This window comes from Tyto alba, unplaced genomic scaffold, assembly GCF_018691265.1.
Source record: "Tyto alba isolate M040663 unplaced genomic scaffold, T.alba_DEE_v4.0 Super-Scaffold_8, whole genome shotgun sequence".
NCBI lineage: Eukaryota > Metazoa > Chordata > Aves > Strigiformes > Tytonidae > Tyto > Tyto alba.
In genome coordinates, this window is record NW_024881329.1 from 5,931,667 (window position 1) to 5,951,888 (window position 20,222).

At 36.5% G+C, this 20,222-nt stretch overlaps 1 protein-coding gene across 3 annotated transcripts in view; it reads left to right on the top strand.

Annotated features, from left to right (window-relative positions):
• Window positions 1–20,179, top strand: part of PIK3C2A (phosphatidylinositol-4-phosphate 3-kinase catalytic subunit type 2 alpha) — a 53,824-nt gene extending 33,645 nt beyond the window's left edge. For all 3 annotated transcript variants that reach the window (XM_042785215.1, XM_042785216.1, XM_032984860.2), the window contains exons 14-33: window positions 1,762–1,870; window positions 2,369–2,511; window positions 3,180–3,368; window positions 3,839–3,932; window positions 4,178–4,272; window positions 4,591–4,771; window positions 5,371–5,475; window positions 6,524–6,616; window positions 6,954–7,083; window positions 8,628–8,764; window positions 9,441–9,610; window positions 10,729–10,885; window positions 11,316–11,425; window positions 12,184–12,391; window positions 14,808–14,932; window positions 15,333–15,450; window positions 15,547–15,628; window positions 16,086–16,195; window positions 16,431–16,556; window positions 17,162–20,179. In XM_042785215.1, coding sequence (XP_042641149.1) covers window positions 1,762–1,870; window positions 2,369–2,511; window positions 3,180–3,368; window positions 3,839–3,932; window positions 4,178–4,272; window positions 4,591–4,771; window positions 5,371–5,475; window positions 6,524–6,616; window positions 6,954–7,083; window positions 8,628–8,764; window positions 9,441–9,610; window positions 10,729–10,885; window positions 11,316–11,425; window positions 12,184–12,391; window positions 14,808–14,932; window positions 15,333–15,450; window positions 15,547–15,628; window positions 16,086–16,195; window positions 16,431–16,556; window positions 17,162–17,344 — 2,665 coding nt within the window. In that variant the 3' untranslated portion in view covers window positions 17,345–20,179. The remainder of the gene's footprint in view (window positions 1–1,761; window positions 1,871–2,368; window positions 2,512–3,179; window positions 3,369–3,838; window positions 3,933–4,177; window positions 4,273–4,590; window positions 4,772–5,370; window positions 5,476–6,523; window positions 6,617–6,953; window positions 7,084–8,627; window positions 8,765–9,440; window positions 9,611–10,728; window positions 10,886–11,315; window positions 11,426–12,183; window positions 12,392–14,807; window positions 14,933–15,332; window positions 15,451–15,546; window positions 15,629–16,085; window positions 16,196–16,430; window positions 16,557–17,161) is intronic.
• Window positions 20,180–20,222: the final 43 nt, after the last annotated feature.

The window sequence follows — 20,222 nt, forward strand, 5'->3', positions numbered from 1 at the left end:
GATTTCCCATTTATATGTGCTTCTGGCTTCTAGGGCTTACTAGAAGCTTAAATTATCTAATTGTCAACCAAGACTCTACAGAAAGACAACAAAGTCTTACCTGAACAGTTACTTCTATGTATTACTTTTGTTTATTCTGTGTGGTTTTCATCCTCTGGTTCTAGATATGGCTCTACTTATTCCCCTTCCCCATTTGTATGGTAATGATTCCAAGATCTTGGGGTACTTAAGAGTTTAGGCTTTCCTGCATTGCAAAGATGGCCTTCAGTTGCTTTCAGTTACCACTAAAACTTGGATTTCTTTTCATAAAGGATGCTTATTTCAGCCTTCCATTTAAATGTCAAATTTTGGTCTCCTATCTAAATGTCACATTTCAGAGTATTTGACTGAAAACATATTTTTTGTTTTGATCTGAATTGCAAATTTGTCTTGTCTTCGTGCTCCATGGTGTTCTCATAGTAGTTAGTTTGGGGAGAAAACTCTATTCTCTGTTTGTGCAGAACACTGCAATAAAATGAGTTGTGCCAAGGTTTACTGAATGGCCTGTATATGGCAGCTGTGGGGATGCTCGTGGTCTAATCCCCTTGCAATGTACATCAATTGAATCCAGACCTAGGTAATTAATGATACTAGCCAAATATTCCAGTTATAGATGAGAATAGTATCAGTAGTAGGCAGGAACTAAAACTTGAAGCTAACTAAACCATAGGAAGAATAAAAGGCCATATATGTGCTTTAGAAGAATCCACAGACAAATTAAAATCCCTTCAGATAAAGTGTGTGTGGAGTGCCTTAAAATATCTTTACTTGTGGACGAGACAGAAGGCTGTGACAAGTATATTAAACTGGAGAATTATTAAAAAGAACAAGCTGTTCAGTTATGCTTTAGTGGCATAACTGAGTAATTTTTATTGGCACCATAAGCTCCCAGTTAATCAATATTTAAGTATAAAGAACTGTTCTTTCTATGAAACACACAGACCCTAACACATCTTTCAAAATATACTAAAGGCTTGGTCTTCAAGCAGTCTTTCAAGACTCTGTTTTGATTTTTAAAGACTGATAGAAGTTTTCTGTGCCTAACTTTCAATAGTTAATTGATTTATGAAGTATGTTCAGTTGTGCGTTACTGCAATTGGAAATGGTATTAATATTGGGAATAAACTGACAAATACAGATGTCCTCTGGTATGTGCCTGCAGAATCTAGTAACCTGGAAAGTCCAGGCAAATGGCTATGTCTATAATACTTGTACGCCTACGCCTTTTTTTCTGAGAGGGTAAGAAGGTGCACATGTTCAGTTTATTCCTCAGAGGCAAAAGTAGTATTCTCCCTTAAGAAATAGGGAGCACTTAAATTAGCTGTCGGTTGTGTCATCACTGAATTTCTTCCTCCGCCTTTTCCACCTCACAGTGGTGTGCAGTGTTTTAAAAAGTCTTAAAGTACAGAGGACATCCAGGGAAAGAAATAAATTCATATGACACATAAAATTCCTTTTTTTAAGCTCCAAACTGTATTGGCTAGTACAGTTTGATTTCCTGTGCTCTTTTCTGAACATCAGTGTTGAAATACTTATGATATTTTCTTATCTCTGCAGTAGAAACACATACCTAGTTTGAACTATTCTCCTATACCACACTAATCCTTTGGAATTGCTTCTTTGTAGTGACCATTGGTCTTCTCCAGATAGTATTTTAATAACTAATATCTTTTTGAAGTAAACAGATTGTGACAGTAATACCTGTACGTGCTTTTTTCTCAGATTGTTAACTTGTGGGACAAAGCTCTTGCAACTCTGGACCTCATCACATCCACATCATGCGTCAGGGATGGCCAGTAAGAAAGGAAATATGGAAAGAATAGTATTGCAGGTTATATATAATTCTGACTTGATCTGATTGTTTTGTTTGAATAATGTGACTTTAACTCTTACACGAGTGGTAGTAGATCAGTTAATGTTTTGGGAAGAGTGTAAATATTGCTAAGTCGTATTTGAAAGCCAGTACAGAAGAGTGATTACTAAGTGTTAAGGGCAAAGAATGGAAAGCTGCTGTAAGTGTGTACAAGTCAGTTACTGAATCTCTATCTTGAAGTAAAAAATTTGAGATGCCTTGGTAGGACGTGCTATCAGTACTGGGAGAGAGCATCTTTGAAAAGCAATCTATAGAAATGTATGCTGAGATGGGAGTTGTCTAGACCCAAACAATAGCAATTCCAGTGTCTTTATAGAACATAAACACCTCTCATTCTAAATTCTGAGTCCAAATTTCTCTTGGAAGAGAAGGTACCTTGTTAGGCATGGCTTAGCGGTCCCAAAACATGGTCAGTACTGTCCTTAAGGACTTGCATCATCTCTTTCTTTTTTTTAGATTGACTTCCCATCCCATGCTTTTGATATGGAATATAAAATTCCTCAAGCTGCGAAGACTACTGTGCATCATTCCATAGAAACATTAGAAAAACCTGTGAGAGAACGTCTCCTTGCCATTCTCTCAAGGGATAACACTATTGGGTATGTTCATCTCTTTCTAGCTATGGTCTCTTTGTACATGACAATTTGTGGCTAGGGTATGGAATGTTTATTTATTCTTAAATTTCTTTAATATGCTTCTAGTATATTTTGAAGACCTGTGGAGACCTAAACGAGAGTTTGAATTAAACTTGTGAAATAATGGTGCTGACTTAATGAATGTACTTGTTGTTTCCATGGCCGGTGTCATAACATTCTCCTGTTACAAGACTGCCACCCCGTTGGCTGCCTGTTACATCCACCTATTCCTGCCCGGTGGTTCTTTGGTTACAGGGATCAATGACGGTTTCAGCAGTGGCTGTTCATATGCCATGGAAGCTGTTCTGGCAGGCTTTCCCACTCATATGCAACAAACCAACATTAGCATTTTGGTTTATTTCAGATTATACTGAAACTTATTTTTGTCCTGCCCAAATTATAACTTTGAACAACTGTCTCCATTATATTTGAGGCTTTATTTTGGTTCTTTGACTTTTGTGGAGGAAATAGCCATTTGAATTTCATTCCATTTTGTGTGTTAAATTGTTAAAAAAATTTGTGTGATTTTTGTGTTATTAAATCTGTATGTATACAATGACCAGGAGCATTGAAGTTATTCAGGTGATGGTTTGTAATGTGTGTTATAAACTGAAATTACCTTTTGTCTACAGACTATCAAAAGAAGACAAAGAATTTTTGTGGGAGAAGAGGCATTATTGTCATAGTCATACTAGTAGCCTACCAAAAATATTGGTTAGTGCCCCTCACTGGGACTGGGCAAGTCTTCCAGAAATATATTCATTACTTCAGCAGTGGCCTCCTTTATCACCCTTAGCTGCACTGGAACTACTTGATTCGAAGTAAGAAAAACAATGTAAATAAGTTCTTCTTGTGTTGTGCATTAAATGACTTTCTTTTGGTAGGAGTTTCTGAATGACATTCCTGTGGAAAATATTGCTGAATTTCTTACAGCAAAAGCTAAATTTTCTTAACATTTTGAAGAACATATGCTTACTTTATTCAGGTAGGCTTAACAAAGTCATGTAGTGAAAGAATAGCAATAGCAGTTAGGATTCTGAACTCTAACTTGTGACAGGAGAGCAAGCTATACAGCCAAGCTATCAAGAGTGAAGTTTTGAGAGATTAGTATGCTTGTCCTAAACATGCACATGTGTTTGCATCTTAGTGAAGGGCCTTAAACTTGTAGGTCCTTTATTGAGCTATTAAAGACTTTATATCGGTTCTTTAGTATCTAGCTGATCTCAAAGAAGAAAAAACAAATCCTGCATGAACAGAATAAACTTCATGTGGATTTGTGGTGACTTTCTAGGTTTGCTGATCAGGAAGTACGAAATACAGCTGTGAATTGGATAGAGACATTAAGTGATGATGAGTTAACAGATTTCCTCCCTCAATTTGTGCAGGTAAGACTTTCTGCCTACACTGTTTGAACTTTTTTGTTCTTGAAAACTAAAAGGAATTGCTGATTAGTAGTAGCAGAAGTGCAATTGCGTGCCTCTATACTTAATAACCTTAATGTGTGATATGGAAAATAATTTGAGTAAATAATTGCTTTTGATGCATTTGTAGTGATTCTGTCTGTGCATTAGTTGTAAAATCTCAGTCTTCATGTACAAGTAAATCCATTTTCATTTTCCTTATGTTTTAGGCATTGAAATATGAAACCTACCTTGACAGTGCTCTTGTCAAATTTCTATTGACTCGGGCACTAGGAAGCATTCGAATAGCACACTATCTATATTGGTAAGATGTTCTTTGATCCATTGTTCAGGTAACATTCACTATAAGACTAATAGCTCCAGAAAAAAATCTTATTGCTTAATATCATAGTTCATAACAATGAATGTTATGAATGGAGAGTATACAGTATGTAGATCCTGGTTTTATCATAAAAAAACAGACAGTGTCTCTGAGGCACAAACTTCTTTCCTTTTATATCCTATGCATTAGTAACTTTGGATATATATATATAGTACTGATTCATTAAAGTATTTTAATGTCTTAATTTGGTATTGTTTAGTGTTTTCCCTAGGAAAAATTAACTTAAATCCTTTATTTCAGGCTTCTTAAGGATACACTGTATGATACAAAGTTTGGTGTAAGGTATGAACAAATTCTTGGAGCTTTTCTTTCAGTCTGTGGAAAAAGGCTGAGGGAAGAGCTCGAGAAGCAGACCAGACTGGTGCAGCTTTTTGGAATGGTAGCAGAAAGAGTAAAGCAAACAAGTGGATCTGCTCGGCAGGTGTGTATATATTTTAAATACCCATTAGGAAGACTAGATTTAATATACCCTGGAAGCAATACACTTAGTTGCCTTTTTAGTCTAACTTCAATAAGTACTATATACAATATATAGGAACATCTATGAATCTATTGCTCTGCATTTTAGCAAGATAATGGCATGATGAGGTTGATGTTTTTGTCAGACTTGCCATCTGAAATGTGAAATTGTGTGAGGTGTTACGGTAAGAAAGTAGAAAGGTTTCTGTGTACAATAAACTGGAATTGTATTTAAGCCTATTCCTACTGAGGAATGATCCCATTACACAACAGAATGGCATATCTGCTCATATGTTAATAATACGAATTTACAGCTTAATAGAGTGGGATGCTATCATCTGTTTCAGTCAGAAAAACCCCAAAACCCCAGAGTTGTGTGATATTTCCGTTGTACTGCTATGCTTATGTATTTTTAATAGCTAAACCAGTAGCTATAACTTCTAGCATTCCTTTGACACGGAGGAGTTAAAACATTGGCTTCAGTTTAACTCTGTCTGGAAGTTTTCTGTAGATGCTTCAGTTAGGATAATGTAAGCTGAAATACTTTTTTTTTGTCTTCAGGCTGCCTTACAAAATGGTATGGAACGTGTGCAGTTATTTTTCCTGAAGAACAAATGCCGTTTGCCTCTCAATCCCAGTCTTGTGGCAAAAGAGCTAAATATTAAGGTACTGCACATTGGGAGTTTCAAAACCTTGTTGTAAAAATTATGTATAGGCAAAGCTTTTACAAATAGGGGAAAAAAAAAATTGATTGAAGTGCTTGAAGGCTCTTTATGCTGGGGGGAGGGGGGTCAATTAAAAATTCTGATTGAACAAGGCAGTGAAATTAGCTGAGCAAAGATAAAGTTTATAGAAATAGTTGTGTAAAACCAGTGAAGGTACTTGTATTAAAAAAAAAAAAAAAAAGTCTGTAGTACACTGTTACTTCTTCAGACCCTCTCTTTCTTGGGACCAGCAATTCAGGTTATAATAAAGCAGGGGACCATTTGAAGTGCATGAAAGCCTTGTTTGCAGTAGTAATCAAAAGAGAAAATTGCTCAAGACTATAAAGTTCAAACAATAAGCAGGTACTATGAAATAGGTGAAAACCTGTTATTGGTTGTGTCCAAGAGATGCTCCAAATCCAGGGAGGCAGACAGTGGCTTTAGTTTATTGCGAAGATCCACCAAGTAGTAATGTAGAAGCAGCAGGTAAATTGTTTTTCCAGAACTCTGCAAGATTTGATGATATCTGCTTAGCCACAGTCTTGATGATATCATCTTGCATGACTGAGAACCTAAAGGTCTGTTAACACTGGAACTTAATCCTGTGTAGAGAGACTTTACTTTGCTTCTCTACTGAAACTATTAAATCATGAGTATGTACTTGAAAGCGGATAAATGAGAAAATACTGTGAAACATGCAAATACCCATTTTTTTGTATCTTCGAGGTTTCAAAAAAAGCTGCTGATACAATATTTATCCATGTTTTTTTCACTCTTCCCTTCAAAATGTATAAAACATCACTGTGCAGCACTATTGGCTTTTGTACAAGAATTCAACAAATAACAGCCAAAGGGCTCTTTATTCAAAGGAAGCACATATTCACCACAATCGTGATGTTAAAGTCTGAATAGGCACATTGTGTGTCAAACCTGCTTGTTGTCAGAATGTCTTGTTTTCTGGGCTAGCAGGAATAGTCCTTTTTGAGTAGTAACACTAAATCTACTTGTAGGCATGTTCGTTCTTCAGCTCCAATGCAGTACCACTGAAAGTTGCACTGATAAATGCAGACCCTCTGGGAGAAGAAATTAATGTGATGTTTAAGGTAGGCTTTACATGTGTATTGGAGAAAAAAAGTTGAATGATAATTGCTATTTCATTGGTATCAGTTAATTTTAGCATAGAGCAATAAGTCTAATTATTTTTTTAGTTTGCTCCCGTGTATCCAGAAATCAACATCTAGACAGGCTGTAAAATGTGAAAGTAAGTCTAGTGCATATTGCAAGCTTAAATGTAGCAAATATTTCTTTTTAAGTGCACAGCTATGAGGAAGTAAGTAGCATAACGTATCACTTCCTAAAATAAAGCAATCAAAATATGTGAAGTTTAGTTTTGCTGAAAGCATATTGTGTCTCTAGTTAACCTTTATTTTTCCATTTTAGGTTGGAGAAGATCTGCGACAAGATATGTTGGCTTTACAAATGATTAAGATTATGGATAAGATATGGCTGCAGGAGGGACTAGATCTACGGATGGTTATCTTCAAGTGTCTCTCAACTGGAAAAGACAGAGGTGCAAAACCAGATGCTGCCTATAATTTTTGCTCCCTGACTTCAATTCCTTGTCACCCTGATAGTGAAAAATTTCTGTGCACAGAAACAGTGGAGGGCCAGAAACCTTCCATGCAAGGAACTTCAGTATTCAAGAGTATAGCAAGTTAACTTGTTCTGAATTTCCTGATGGCTGAATTGCATTTAAACATGTTTCTTCTCTCAAGTCCTAAGATTCTTAAGTGTTCTGTTGTCAGTGAACAGTGGTACAAACAAGTAAATGTAATGATAAAAGCTAAGGTTTCTCTTGATGCCCATAGTGCAACACAAGAAAACAGTGGTGCCATAGCAATTCCGATTCTGCGAGTTTAATTATGGTGAAAGAAGGTAATCAAGTCAAAACTGAAATTCTGATGTGTTTGGAATCTGCTGCAGTTGAGTCAGGGAGTATTATTCATCTACTGAAACATGCAAAAAGAAGAAAAATTTAGAACACCCCCTACACACACGTTATCCCCCAGAATTAATGTCATATGCTGGTAAAAGTTCCTTGGGAATATAAGGCTGTCTTTTAGGTTTGAAACTAGATCACAGAACTCTTAAGTTTTGCGTATAAATACCACCCTGTACCTTGAACATGCTTTTTGCTAGTTTTCAATAATTCTGTAGAGCCAGCCGATAGGAACCACAAAAACTTTAAGAGGATAAATACTAACTTAAATATTTCTTTAGTCAGATGCTAGAACATGATGAAAACTCGTATATAAATGGAAATGTTGGAAATTTAGGTTGGCAAAATAAGCAAAAAGCTTCTATTTATGTAAGACTTGCTTTTTAGAGAAACAGATGGCTTTTCTTCCTACTTTGAACAATAACTTGATTGCATAGCATGTTACTTTTTTTTTTTATTGCTGCTAATAATAGTATTCCTAAAGTACTTGAAGGATTAAAGTGAAAAAGAAAAATTAATGTAAATTATAGATTTGCCTTCAGTGGCTCTTGCCAAGATAGAAATAAAATTCTGTTAATCAAATAAATATTTTTCTTTTATGATTTAGCTATATAAATATTTTTAGTAAATGGTATCTGCAAAATAAGGCCATATGTAAAGCCCACTGTCTTATTTCTAGAGCAATAGTCTGGTCTATTCTAATGCTTGACAGCAGTTAAAGTTACTAGATTACTGAAGTGTCAGTGTATGGGAGGAGTCAGGATCAAAATATTTTGCAGTTATTGCTTATAGTTCAATACTAGTTTATGTAGTAGAAAGTAATTATTCAAAGTATAATTTATATGTGTATTCTAGCAACTGTAACTAATTGTAGTAAAGTGAGCCTAACTTGGATTGATACATGGGTTTCATGGTATGCTTCAAAATATGGTCTGTGGAAATACTTAGACTAATACTGCTATTTTTACATCTAACTGGGTTTTGAAGGAAGCTAGTTTTAAGGTTACAAAATTCATCATCTTCAAGAAATTTTCTACTGAGTAATGAAAATGCTGTATAACTTAAGCTGATGGTTAAATACACTTTGTTATATTTTTGCTTTATTTCATATAAAGGCATGGTAGAGCTTGTTCCTGCTTCAGATACACTTAGGAAAATTCAAGTGGAATATGGAGTGACAGGCTCTTTTAAAGACAAGCCTCTGGCAGAATGGTTGCGAAAGTATAATCCTACAGAGGAGGAATATGAAAAGGTAACTTTTTCCATGTTGTTATCTTTTGAAGATCTTGTTATAAAAGGGAGAAATACCATCTTAGGAAAGAATGAAATTCCTATTCCAGATCTTCCATTGAAATTTTTGGTTCATATCTTTAGGAAACTTAATTTTTTCCTATACATGAAAAGAGCAAACGAAAATCCTTTATATAACTAAAAAGGAGCCAGATGGATTCTCAGGTTTCGTATCGAGATTTTTTTATTGGATATAGAAGAAATATACTTCAAATTTAAGATAGGAAGAAATGGTGACTGCTCTTCACTGTGGTATAGGAGCAGTGGCCTCGTACAAGCACATGGAGATTCAAAAAATAAAATGTTTTGGCTATGATGTTGTTAGAACACATGGGAAAAATACATCTTGCACCCTTTTCTTTACTGGCGTATTTATTTCCTTTTGTGATTTGTCTTCAACTCGTCTTTTTTATTTACTTTAAAAAACAAAACAACTATTTTTACTGGAAAGTGCGATATCTAAACACATTTGCAAAGCTATCTGTTTGAAGAAAGCTATTTTGGAAAAAAAAGGCAAATTTTAGGGCCCATCTTGTCTGGTTTGGATTTTACCCTTGTCAAGATCGACTGTTGAATGCATGAATGCTGTTCTCCCACTGATGCTTAACCTTGATCCACTCTTTTTCTCTCCTTCCCAGGCTTCAGAAAACTTCATTTACTCTTGTGCAGGATGCTGTGTAGCTACTTACGTATTGGGAATTTGTGACCGTCACAATGATAACATCATGCTCCGAAACACGGGACATATGTTTCACATTGACTTTGGAAAATTTTTGGGTCATGCGCAAATGTTTGGTAGCTTTAAAAGGTATTTTCTGTAGCTGAGCAATGTAGAAAATTAAGTGATTTTTAGTATATTTTTATAAGGATTATAATTCCAAGCACTACCTCTTAAATTCCTGTTATCTGCAGTTCTCATTATGAAGACAATAGCTTCCAGTTTAACCACAGAGTTTCCAGAATGCATTCAAACTTAACCATATAGAATTGATCTTGAAAAGGCTCCAGCTTCCTATTTCCATGTTCTGATCTCTGGAGCTGTTTTAAGTCAAAGCAAGTAGGCATAGCTTTCCAATAAATCTACTGTTCCAGCTACGAGTAGATTGAAATATGGAATATGGTCTCCTAAACATAATTTAACTTCAGTGCTTCCAAACTGCATTCATTCCTTAAGAGCTTTGTGTTGTATGCACCTGGCAAATCAAAATGGGAATTTCTTTACAACAGTTATGAAAGCCAAGTATTTTGGTACAGGAAAATACTAATAAAACTTTTTATTGATAGTTGGGAGCCTTACATCCAACACAAATCTTGGTGTTATACTCTTCCAGGAATATTGGATAAAACTGTAGTGTAGTTTCCCTTTTCTAGCTATTTTCATGCAATTATGTACTGCATGCTTCCTTGGTCAACTTTACTAATGAATGAGAAACTGAGTGCCAGAACCCCTGTCATCTGAATGTCTGAGTGTGAAACAAATGAGAACAGACTCAGGCTCATGAAAACAGTAGTAAATGTTAATATTATAGAAAAGATTGAACATCAAGTTTGTATTTACTACTCCTCTATGTAGGGGAAGATAATCTATATCCAGGACAGAGGAGTTATGTTTTAGTTGGATGACAGTACAATCGTTATATTTGTGTTGGTATGTTATGGCTTCCAGAAATGGGGGATGGAAGGCACTGTAAGGTAACCTGTCCTCCAGGTGCTGCTCCAGGAGATCTGCTGTAGGCCCAATACCATGTGAATGTGCTGGGAATCTGAGATAGCACTAAGTAGCTGAACCCACCCCAAAAAAGGAAAATTATGTTAATGGATTATTCAATATCATTACCTTGGGGTGTGGATGGAGGGGAGGAGGAAGCACATGACGAAGTGAATACATCTTATAATGACCTTCTCAATTCTGTGCTTTTTGAACAGGGATCGAGCTCCTTTTGTGCTAACGTCGGATATGGCTTATGTCATTAATGGTGGTGAAAAACCCACTATTCGCTTTCAGTTGTTTGTGGATCTGTGTTGTCAAGCATACAATTTGATAAGAAAACATGCAAACCTCTTCCTTAACCTACTTTCATTGGTAATCATTTTGTTAAATTAAATTGAAACTTGATAGATCTCTCACATTGGATTTTATTAAATGCTGTGCTTTTTATGCTGTAGAAACTCTTAACACATACCTTTTAAAAGCCAGAAACATCACAAGTACTTCTTAGAAAGGTTGTATCTGGATTTTTTTTAAACTTTTTTTACTACCTACCTATTTCCTGAGAATTTAAAACTAAGAAAATACCATAAACTACACTTCTGCAAAGTGTTTTAACTGCTTTTAACTCAGAAGTGGTGGAGGGAGTAACTGCTGATTGTAAGTAATTTTTGGCTATAGCTGTTATTTAGCAAGCTAGTGTAGCTTCAGATGAATTTGATGGTTGAAATGATTTGATGAGTTTTAATCATTTCAATGTAAAATTATATAGGTTTTATTGCATTAAAACTGTAAATTCCTGCAGATGCTTTCGTCTGGGTTACCAGAACTAAGTGGAGTTCAGGACCTGAAGTATGTCCAGGATGCTCTCCAGCCCCAAACAACAGATGCAGAAGCTACCATTTTCTTTACAAGGTAGTGGATAAGTGAAAAAGAAAATATCTGTCAGCATCATCCTCTTAATGGGAGCTTTCTGCTGTGAGAAAATATAGTAAGGGTGTTCACAAACATGTCTGTAGAATCTGAATAGTTACAATGTACAATCGTAAAATACCGGTTAACCAATGAACCAGTTTCATATAATATTAATGCTTGTGCTAAAAATACTTTGCCTTTAAGAGAAATCTTGTGCATAAAATTTTGTTTGAAATACTGAGAGCAGGTAGTTCTGTTCAGCTGTTTGAGACTTGCATTTTAAATGCATCCTAAATTGCTTAATAGCAGTGTCTGCGATGGGAACCTTGTAGTGCATGTAAAGAAGTTCTCTTTCAAGAAGTGCTTTTGCAGGCTGGGGAGGGGGATGATGCTCCAGTGTGGCAAGTATGGGTACGTGTATATAGTGTAACTGAGTTGTTGCTATGTGGTGTTGTACTTAATTTTAAATATATGGGGGAAACTGTAGTAGTATGTATGTAACTTTTTCACAAACTCTGAAGTGACTTCAATTCTTGGATAACAACCTTTTCCAAAGTTTGGATACTGAATCTTCTATTAAATGCTGGTATGATGTTATTTATGTAGCCCATTGATCACTTTTAGTTTAAAAACTGTTTCTCTGTCACTAAGAAATAGGGTTTTATTTTTCTTAGACTTAAGTCTGATTCATTAACATAACTACTTTTGTGCATTCTGACATGTGTTCTCGTATTTGATGTTATTTTCTTCTTTTCTAGGTTGATTGAATCCAGTCTGGGAAGTGTTGCCACAAAGTTTAATTTCTTCATTCACAATTTGGCTCAGCTGCGTTTCTCAGGTTTACCTTCTAATGATGAACCCATCCTCTCATTCTCTGCTAAAACATATTCTCTTAAACAAGATGGCCGAATCAAACAAGTGTCTGTGTTTACATATCAGAAGAGATATAACCCAGATAAACATTATGTAAGTATGTGGACTCTGTTTCCACTCAGTGAAGATACTGTGCATTTTCTTCCAACAATATACAGTCTCTTCCTTGCTACAAGTTTAGTACTTAATCACAAAGTATTAGCCCAGTGGAAGCTTGCCTTGTTTGGCAAGATAGGCAGCTAACTTTGAGTAGACAACTTGGTTTCCTTTATTGATAGAGATTTAGTAAATACATCTATAGATACTTACTCAGTCAGTTAGGCACTAGAGTCAGGTTTATGATGAGCTGTAGAGTTTTCTGAAGTCTGACTGCATTGATTGTAATGGGAGCCTAGAAACCCACACCGATGTTGACATCCAAAACTAAGCCCCACTGTGGATGACTTGAAAGTAAAACCAAAATCCATAATTGAAATCTAGGTGTGAATGGACTTGCTTGCTTTCTGGGGAGGAACAGTTGTACTGGCTCTGGCTGAGACAGAGTTCTCTTGCTTCATAGCAGCCCCCACAGTGCTGTGTTTTGGATGTTTAACTAAAACTATGTTTGACAGACCATTAGTTTGGCTGTTGCTGAACAGTGCTTGTGCAGCGTTAAGGCTTTCTTTTTCTCCTACTTCACTGCTGCCCACCTTGTGGTGAGTAGGCTGTGGGTGGGCAAGGAGTTGGGAAGGGACACGGCGGGGGCAGCTCCCCAAACTGGCCAAAGAGATACTCCATAACATATAATGTCATACTCGGCAATAAAAACTGGGGGTAGAGGAAGAAAGTGGGGGCCAGGAGGGTGTTATCTTCCAAGGTGGCTGTTGCTTGGGGACTGGCTGGGCACAGGTCTGCTTGTGGGAGGTGGTGAGAGATTGTCTTTGAGTCACCTCCCCTCCCAACAACTGTCTTCATCTCAACCCACATGTCTTCTCACTTTTGCTCTCATTCTCTCCCCTGTCCCACTGGTGAGGGGGTGGGAGTGAGCAAGCAGCTGTGTGGGTGCTTAGCTGCTGGCCAGGCTAAACCAACCCCAGGAGTGCTAGAGTAGAGATCAGTATTTTTAGCATCCAATAATAGCCTTCAAAATGAGGACACTTCTTGAAAAGTATCTAGAAGGAAGCAGAAGGGGCAGAAGTAGTGTTGGTGATGATTTAAAAGAAATGGGGATTTGAGTCATGCTTATGTGCTTATGTAGCTGCCTTCTGTAAAATGGCTCCTTCCTGAATGGGGGTCATTAAGTCAAACATTTTCTGGTTTTGTTCTGACCTGCCATTAAAGCTATATTTGCTTCTCCTAAGTAAAAGCATCATTTCCTGTATTAATGCACCTATACTCCTAGTCAGTCTTACTAGAGGCAGCAAGCATTACAGTTTGTCCTCAGGATTAAAGTTTAACCTGGGTTACACTTTAAGACTTGTAGTAATTTTCGTACTCCTATGTAGATGTGCAACCATGTTAAATTTATTTACTTCTTACTGCTCTACTGCTGTTTGCTGGCCTAGTCAGCTCAAGTTACATTTTCCTGAAGTTGTTTAAAAAGTGAGCTATATTGATGTATGCTAATGTACATTTCTTTTCAAGTTGTATTTGCTGTAAATGTCCTAATCTGGTAAGATGCCAGTTAGGGAAGACAGACCAAAGCTGAATAACGTTAGAAGTCAAGAGCAGCTTTGTACTGAATCACGGTATTATAAATGTTTTTGAGCACTCCTGGTCTAAACCAAAACAGCCTCTTATCTTCCAGGAAACTGTTAAGATGATATAGTCTCCTTCTGTCTACATTTTTTAAACCTCGTTCCACTTGCACATTTTTTAAATACACACTGAACTCATCTGCCCATAAAATGAGTCCACTGAATTGAATTTTCTGTGCATTTTCTCAGCCTTCATTTTCCTTTCATAATAATGTGAATAACTGCATCCTGGGACTTGTACCCCCAAGTATTTTTAAAAACTCCTTTAGTATAATACAGTACCCTTGAATCTGCCCACCAATGTATCACTTTAAAAGTGGAATCCTTTAAAATTTTGAGAGAATTAGATTGAAAAAAACATTAGACATTAGTTTCCTCCATGGTCCACACCTGAAAAGTTTTGTAGTAGTTCTGGCCTGATAGATACATGTCTAGATATAGTCCTGCACTGATGTGTTAAAATTTTGTACATCTGCTATACAGTGTGAATTTACAATGAGGCTTAAAAGGGAGAATGTGGACAGCTGAGCCTTAACTACCTTTATCCTGCTGTCAGTTGTGGATCTGTATTGGGAAGGTCATGTGATATTACTTTACATTACAGTAGGACTATTTATAATTCTAACTACTGTAAAATGCAAATGCTGTGACTGGGGTATGTGTATAGAAGAAAAATTACCATGGTAGAAAGAGTTAATTGTTGAGAAAATTATATTGTTAAGTCAGTTGTATAATATTGTTACTACTTTCTTTTTTGTGTGTGTTTTGGGCAGATCTATGTAGTGAGAGTTTTGAGAGAAGGGCAAGTTGAGCCAACATTTGTGTTCCGAACATTTGATGAGTTCCAGGAGCTCCACAACAAACTTGGCATTCTTTTTCCTCTTTGGAAGTTACCAGGGTATGTTCCTAACTTGCTCATTGCTATTTTAATGGAAGCAGCAAAACTGCTTCCAGCTGGGTGGAGGAAGTAGTAGCTTGAAATGGAGACAAAACTGCTGAGGGGCAGGCTAGACCTCAAAGTTGGCAATTAAGGGGGAAAACTTTTGTCTCTGGGTTTTAAAGAGGAGAGCCAGACGAGCAACTCAGTGTCTTCAGTCTGTGTCATATCACTTGTAACAATTGCATGTAAACATTTCCTTCCCTGTCTAAAATGTCATTACCTATTCACATGGTGTATTTCTACTCATGATTGCATTAAAAAAATGGATGTCAGCACTTCAGGATGGAAATGACAATGAGGTCTAACTGTACATACTTCAGGGAAATAAACTGAAAACTCTCTTGTTCTTCCCTTGTAGCTTTCCTAATAAGATGGTTCTGGGAAGAACACACATTAAAGATGTAGCAGCTAAAAGAAAAGTGGAGCTCAACAGCTACATACAGAGTCTGATGAACAGTTCTCCAGAGGTGGCAGAAGTGAGTTCAAGTAACTTAAGCAAATGCAATGCAAATTTTCACATTTTGGTGCTTGTTAACATTTAAACTAATATGTAATGTTTCTTCCAAATTTAGTGTGATCTTGTTTATACTTTTTTCCATCCGTTACTTCGTGATGACAAAGTGGAAGGAATAGATGGGATAGCCAGACCTACAGGTAGGTAATGTTTTTGGGGAGTGTTTATAAATTGGATGGCTGTAGTATGACACCTTTACAATGTGACTTTTTTTTAATTATTTTTTTTAATCTTTCCTAAGGAACTGTAATTTTCCCTTATTGAAAACTTTGCATCACTGTCTTTCCAAATGTGCCTGTATACACTTTCAAGGAAATAAAAAGATACCAAAAATTGCAACAATATGGGATTACTTGGGCTTGCTTATGGCTTGACTAAGTTATTCAAGTTTTTACTCTAGACCTTTAAGTTGGTTCTTACAAGAGAATGCAAAAATCTTTTAAGCCTATGGCCTTGCACTCTTATTAGAGAACTATAAATAAAATCAGACTGAACTTGGTTTAGGGCTTTTATTTTTTTCCCCCCATATATAAGAAGTCAGTGTAGTACTGATGAAAATGTACAAATATTAGAGGAAATAATGGTATAATTTTTCAGATGCAAGTCCATCAAGTCCTACCTCAGGCAAAGTGGGAGGAGAAGTGAAGCTATCCATATCATATAGAAATAGCACTCTATTTATCATGGTGATGCACATTAAAGACCTGGTAAGTAGAGATATTGAGGTCACTGCCAAAAACTGTTTCCATTTTGCGTCAATTACCTTCTTGACTTAGATTCATACAGGAATGGTGGAACTACCTCTCTTCATCCAAATTTTCCAATTGCCAACTTAATTAACAGCTGCTTTTGGTTAGCTTGTTTACAAAGTCTACCTGCTTGAAAATAAATATTCAAGTAGGTATGCACTAACTAGTTTTCTAACTTGGTTTTGGATTGTAGGTCACAGAAGATGGTGCAGATCCAAATCCCTACGTAAAAACATACTTACTTCCAGATATGCACAAAACATCCAAACGCAAAACAAAAATCTCCCGGAAGACAAGAAATCCAACTTTCAATGAAATGGCAAGTTTAAAATTTATATATTAACTCTATGGTTTGCTGTTGTCTCTTATTCTAAGCAGTAATCAGAATACTGTCTTAAAAAAATCTGCAAAGATATGTAAATAGAAAAGGAACTTGTTTGAAAAACTTTGTGCCCTGTTAAAAAAAAAAAAAAAAAAAAAAAACAGAAAACCCCCAAACCAACAAAACAATCAAAAACAAACCAAAAAGCCCAAAGCAACTGAGTAGGTAAATGTACTATTACAAGCAAGCAGGAATTTCTCAGACTGACTTGGAGGAATGATGGGGAGAAGCAAAGGAATCTTAAAACTAAAGATCCCCCTGCCCTGGATTCACTGGTCTCTAATATGGAGAAGAATTAATTCAGAAGTCTCAGCATGTAAACAGTACTTCCATCTAAAAACAGTGTTCCTTTTAAACACTTAACATTGGGAGCACAAAATAAAATGCTTGTGTACTTCAGCCCATCCTCTGAGAAATGGACGTACTGAATGTTCATAATGTGCAGTTAACACATCTATCAGTGGCTAGACAGTTAGAAGAAAGGGCAGTCCTGTGTAACTTCATTTGGATAACCAAAAAATTCTTGACTTCTTACCTTCTAGCTTGTATACAGTGGATATAGCATGGAGATTCTGAAACAGAGAGAACTTCAGTTAAGTGTGCTCAGTGCAGAATCGTTACGTGAGAACTTTTTCTTGGGTGGAATTACACTCTCACTAAAGGACTTCAATTTGAGCAAGGAGACTGTTAACTGGTATCGACTAACTGCTGTACCCTATCTGTGAACTCATTTCTACACCTGAGTAAGACCGGAACAATTGTATTCACTTGTGCTTTGTACATCTTCCTACTTGAAGGTATCTTGTACATCTTAGAACAAGAGACTCTGCATTTCAACAGATATGTTGGACCAACACTTATGCAGCCTGGTTTGGAAGATTTCTAGAAAACCTGGTTTATGCTTATGCGATGTTATCAAAGCATCACTTTAAATGTTGCGGGTAAAGGAGGGGGTTTTAAAACCATCCATGAAAGTGAAATGAACAGTTTGGCCATGCTGGTTGGTTGAACCATAACTTAATCATTAGGCCTGTGGATACAGTGCATATTTGCTTTTAATTTTTGTTACCTGTGTTGTCATCCATGGCATGATGCTGGAGAACATCAAAGAAATTACATATGTTAGGAGTACATTCCCAGTACTAACCAGACATCGCAGAAGCAGTGATGGGTAACATTTGGTGGCTTCACACACACACCTCTAGAAATGAAGGTTGAAGGGCTGGAAAAATTCCTTAGCGTTGCATTTAGTCCCAGATTCGCGCTTCTCTAAGATTCATTGGAGTGAGTGCCAATAATTGAAGTTGTAAATAATGGTGCCTTATAATTCCGATGCTTCTCTTTTTACCTCATTTCTGGTATTTAAATATGTATACATATTAACTTTCAGCTCCTTAAAAAGGGGAAACATTCTCATATTTGATACCTTGCAGGTCCTACTGGAAGTATTTTCCTGAGATGTGTTGTTTAGAAATAACATCACTTACACTGATCTTCATAGTTAGTGCAACTTAAACATTTTCTTCTATCCCATCTTCTGCCCTTGATCTCCAATAATTGAATGAACACTGATGAATGTGGTGCTGTAGGAAATATGCCCAGCTTCTCAGTGTTTTTAAATGTCTTAATTTCTAGGATTTTTAAATACTGTGGTGAATAAATGTGGAGCAGAATCAAATACTAAATCTGAAGTGGCATTTGCACCTGTACCTCCAGATAAAGCGGAGCCTCTAGTTAAAAAGCACAACTGCTGGAAGAATTGCAGGCCAGAGATGAGGTGCACTAATGGAGCTTTAAAACAGGAATTTGGTCACGCTTTTTTTTTTTAACAGTTCACAGCAACCCTCTTTCTCACTCCCAGTAAGAATTAATTCCACTATAAATACTTAATTCCAAGGAATATTAGATTTTAACTATGTTGTGACAGTGGAATATGAATGTCACTCTCTCCTGTTAATACCATTGGCTACTTAGGTGGTTCTGCACTACAGGTGTAGCCTTATTTGCTTTGATATTCAGTGTTTAGGATTACCATGTTCTGTCTAAACAAAGCTATAAAGTTGCACACTTTTCTTGAATCAAGACAGACTGTCACCACTGACTATGACTAGAGCAAAATTTTAAAGTAAAATATGCAACTATGAAGGAAGACAACACAGAGAAAGCCTTTCTTTATACCCAACACTAAAAACCTATTTCATAATGTAATTTTTCTTCCCCTGCTACTGACCACTCTCCCTTCAATACAGAAGAGAGAAGTAAACTTGAATCTCCTGGTGCCTAAAATATTCATGATCCAATTTTATAGGAATTATTACAAATAAAAAGCTAAGAATATCTTGAACGTTAGAAACTGGGTTGATACTTATGGGCACTAACAAATCCCAGTTTTATTAGGCATCTTCTGCATATTTTTCGTTTAGTATATAGCCTGTAAATAATAAATATATAACTAACTAGATATATTTCCTGCTCACTTGATGCTTTTGAGACTTACTCCATTCCATCATTAGAATCACAAGTCACTTAAACACAGGAAAGTAGACTACTGTTTTTGTGAAACGTTCCATTGTGAAATAAAATGAAAGCAATATGTACTGCCTTTTTTGCAGTTTGCTATTAAAGCACAGTGTCTTACAGCACAAATACAAATAAACTAAAATCATTTAAAAAATGATTTGCAGTTTTAACAGTTGTCTGGACTCTGAAAAGAAAAATCTATAGTACTGTATTATTGTTAGCACATGTCCTGACTTCTGATTTAGTCTTCTTCATAGCTTAACTCATTTTGTGCCTTTCCCTTCCTTTTTGAAATAGTCACTGGCTGAAGCTTTTTATGGTCATGGATTTTATTTTGTCTAGGGGATCTGGTCTTAGCCTCTCCTCACATGTAGAGGAACAGCACCAAGCTTGCACCTTTCTGCACTATTCTCAATTAAGAAAAAAATGATTGTTGCAATAAGACTTCTATGTATTACATACAAAAAAAAAAAAAAAAAAAAAAAAGGATGTGAAAGGAAAATATTCAATTGGGGAGGAATTTACCAGTACACAAAGTAGCTTGAAAATGTAGTTTTAACAGCTTTTTATATCTTGTTTAATAATAATAAAAAAAATATCACTTATGCAACGTGTGACCTGCAGCCAGAAATGTAATTATCTGTACGGACCGTGTTTGGGTAGAGTAAGAGCTTGCGCTGACCTCTTCCTTTATTAACGTAGAACTTTGCACTGAACTTTTTATTACTGCCTTTTTACGCTCTGCAGCTCCCTGTCTCTGGAAGCATGTGCGATCTTTGATAGAAGTTTCCCTCTATTTTTACAAGGCGCCTTGTGTAGAAACTCCCCGGCCGCGCCTCGCCCTCGCGCGGAAGGCGGGCCCGGCGGCCTCGGCCTCGGCCTCCCTGTCTGTAGGTCTGTAAGAACCAAATACTTTAAACGAGCTCGTTAATAAAGATGTACAGTGTTGCCCTCGGTCCTGCCCGCACTGAGCGGGTTAATTGTCACTCCGTAACTGTCCTGCCACTATATTAAACTCTATTCTGGGAAAAAAAAAAAAAGAATCACGTCAGTGTGCTGGTGTTGCCTGGGGGCGGGGCCGGC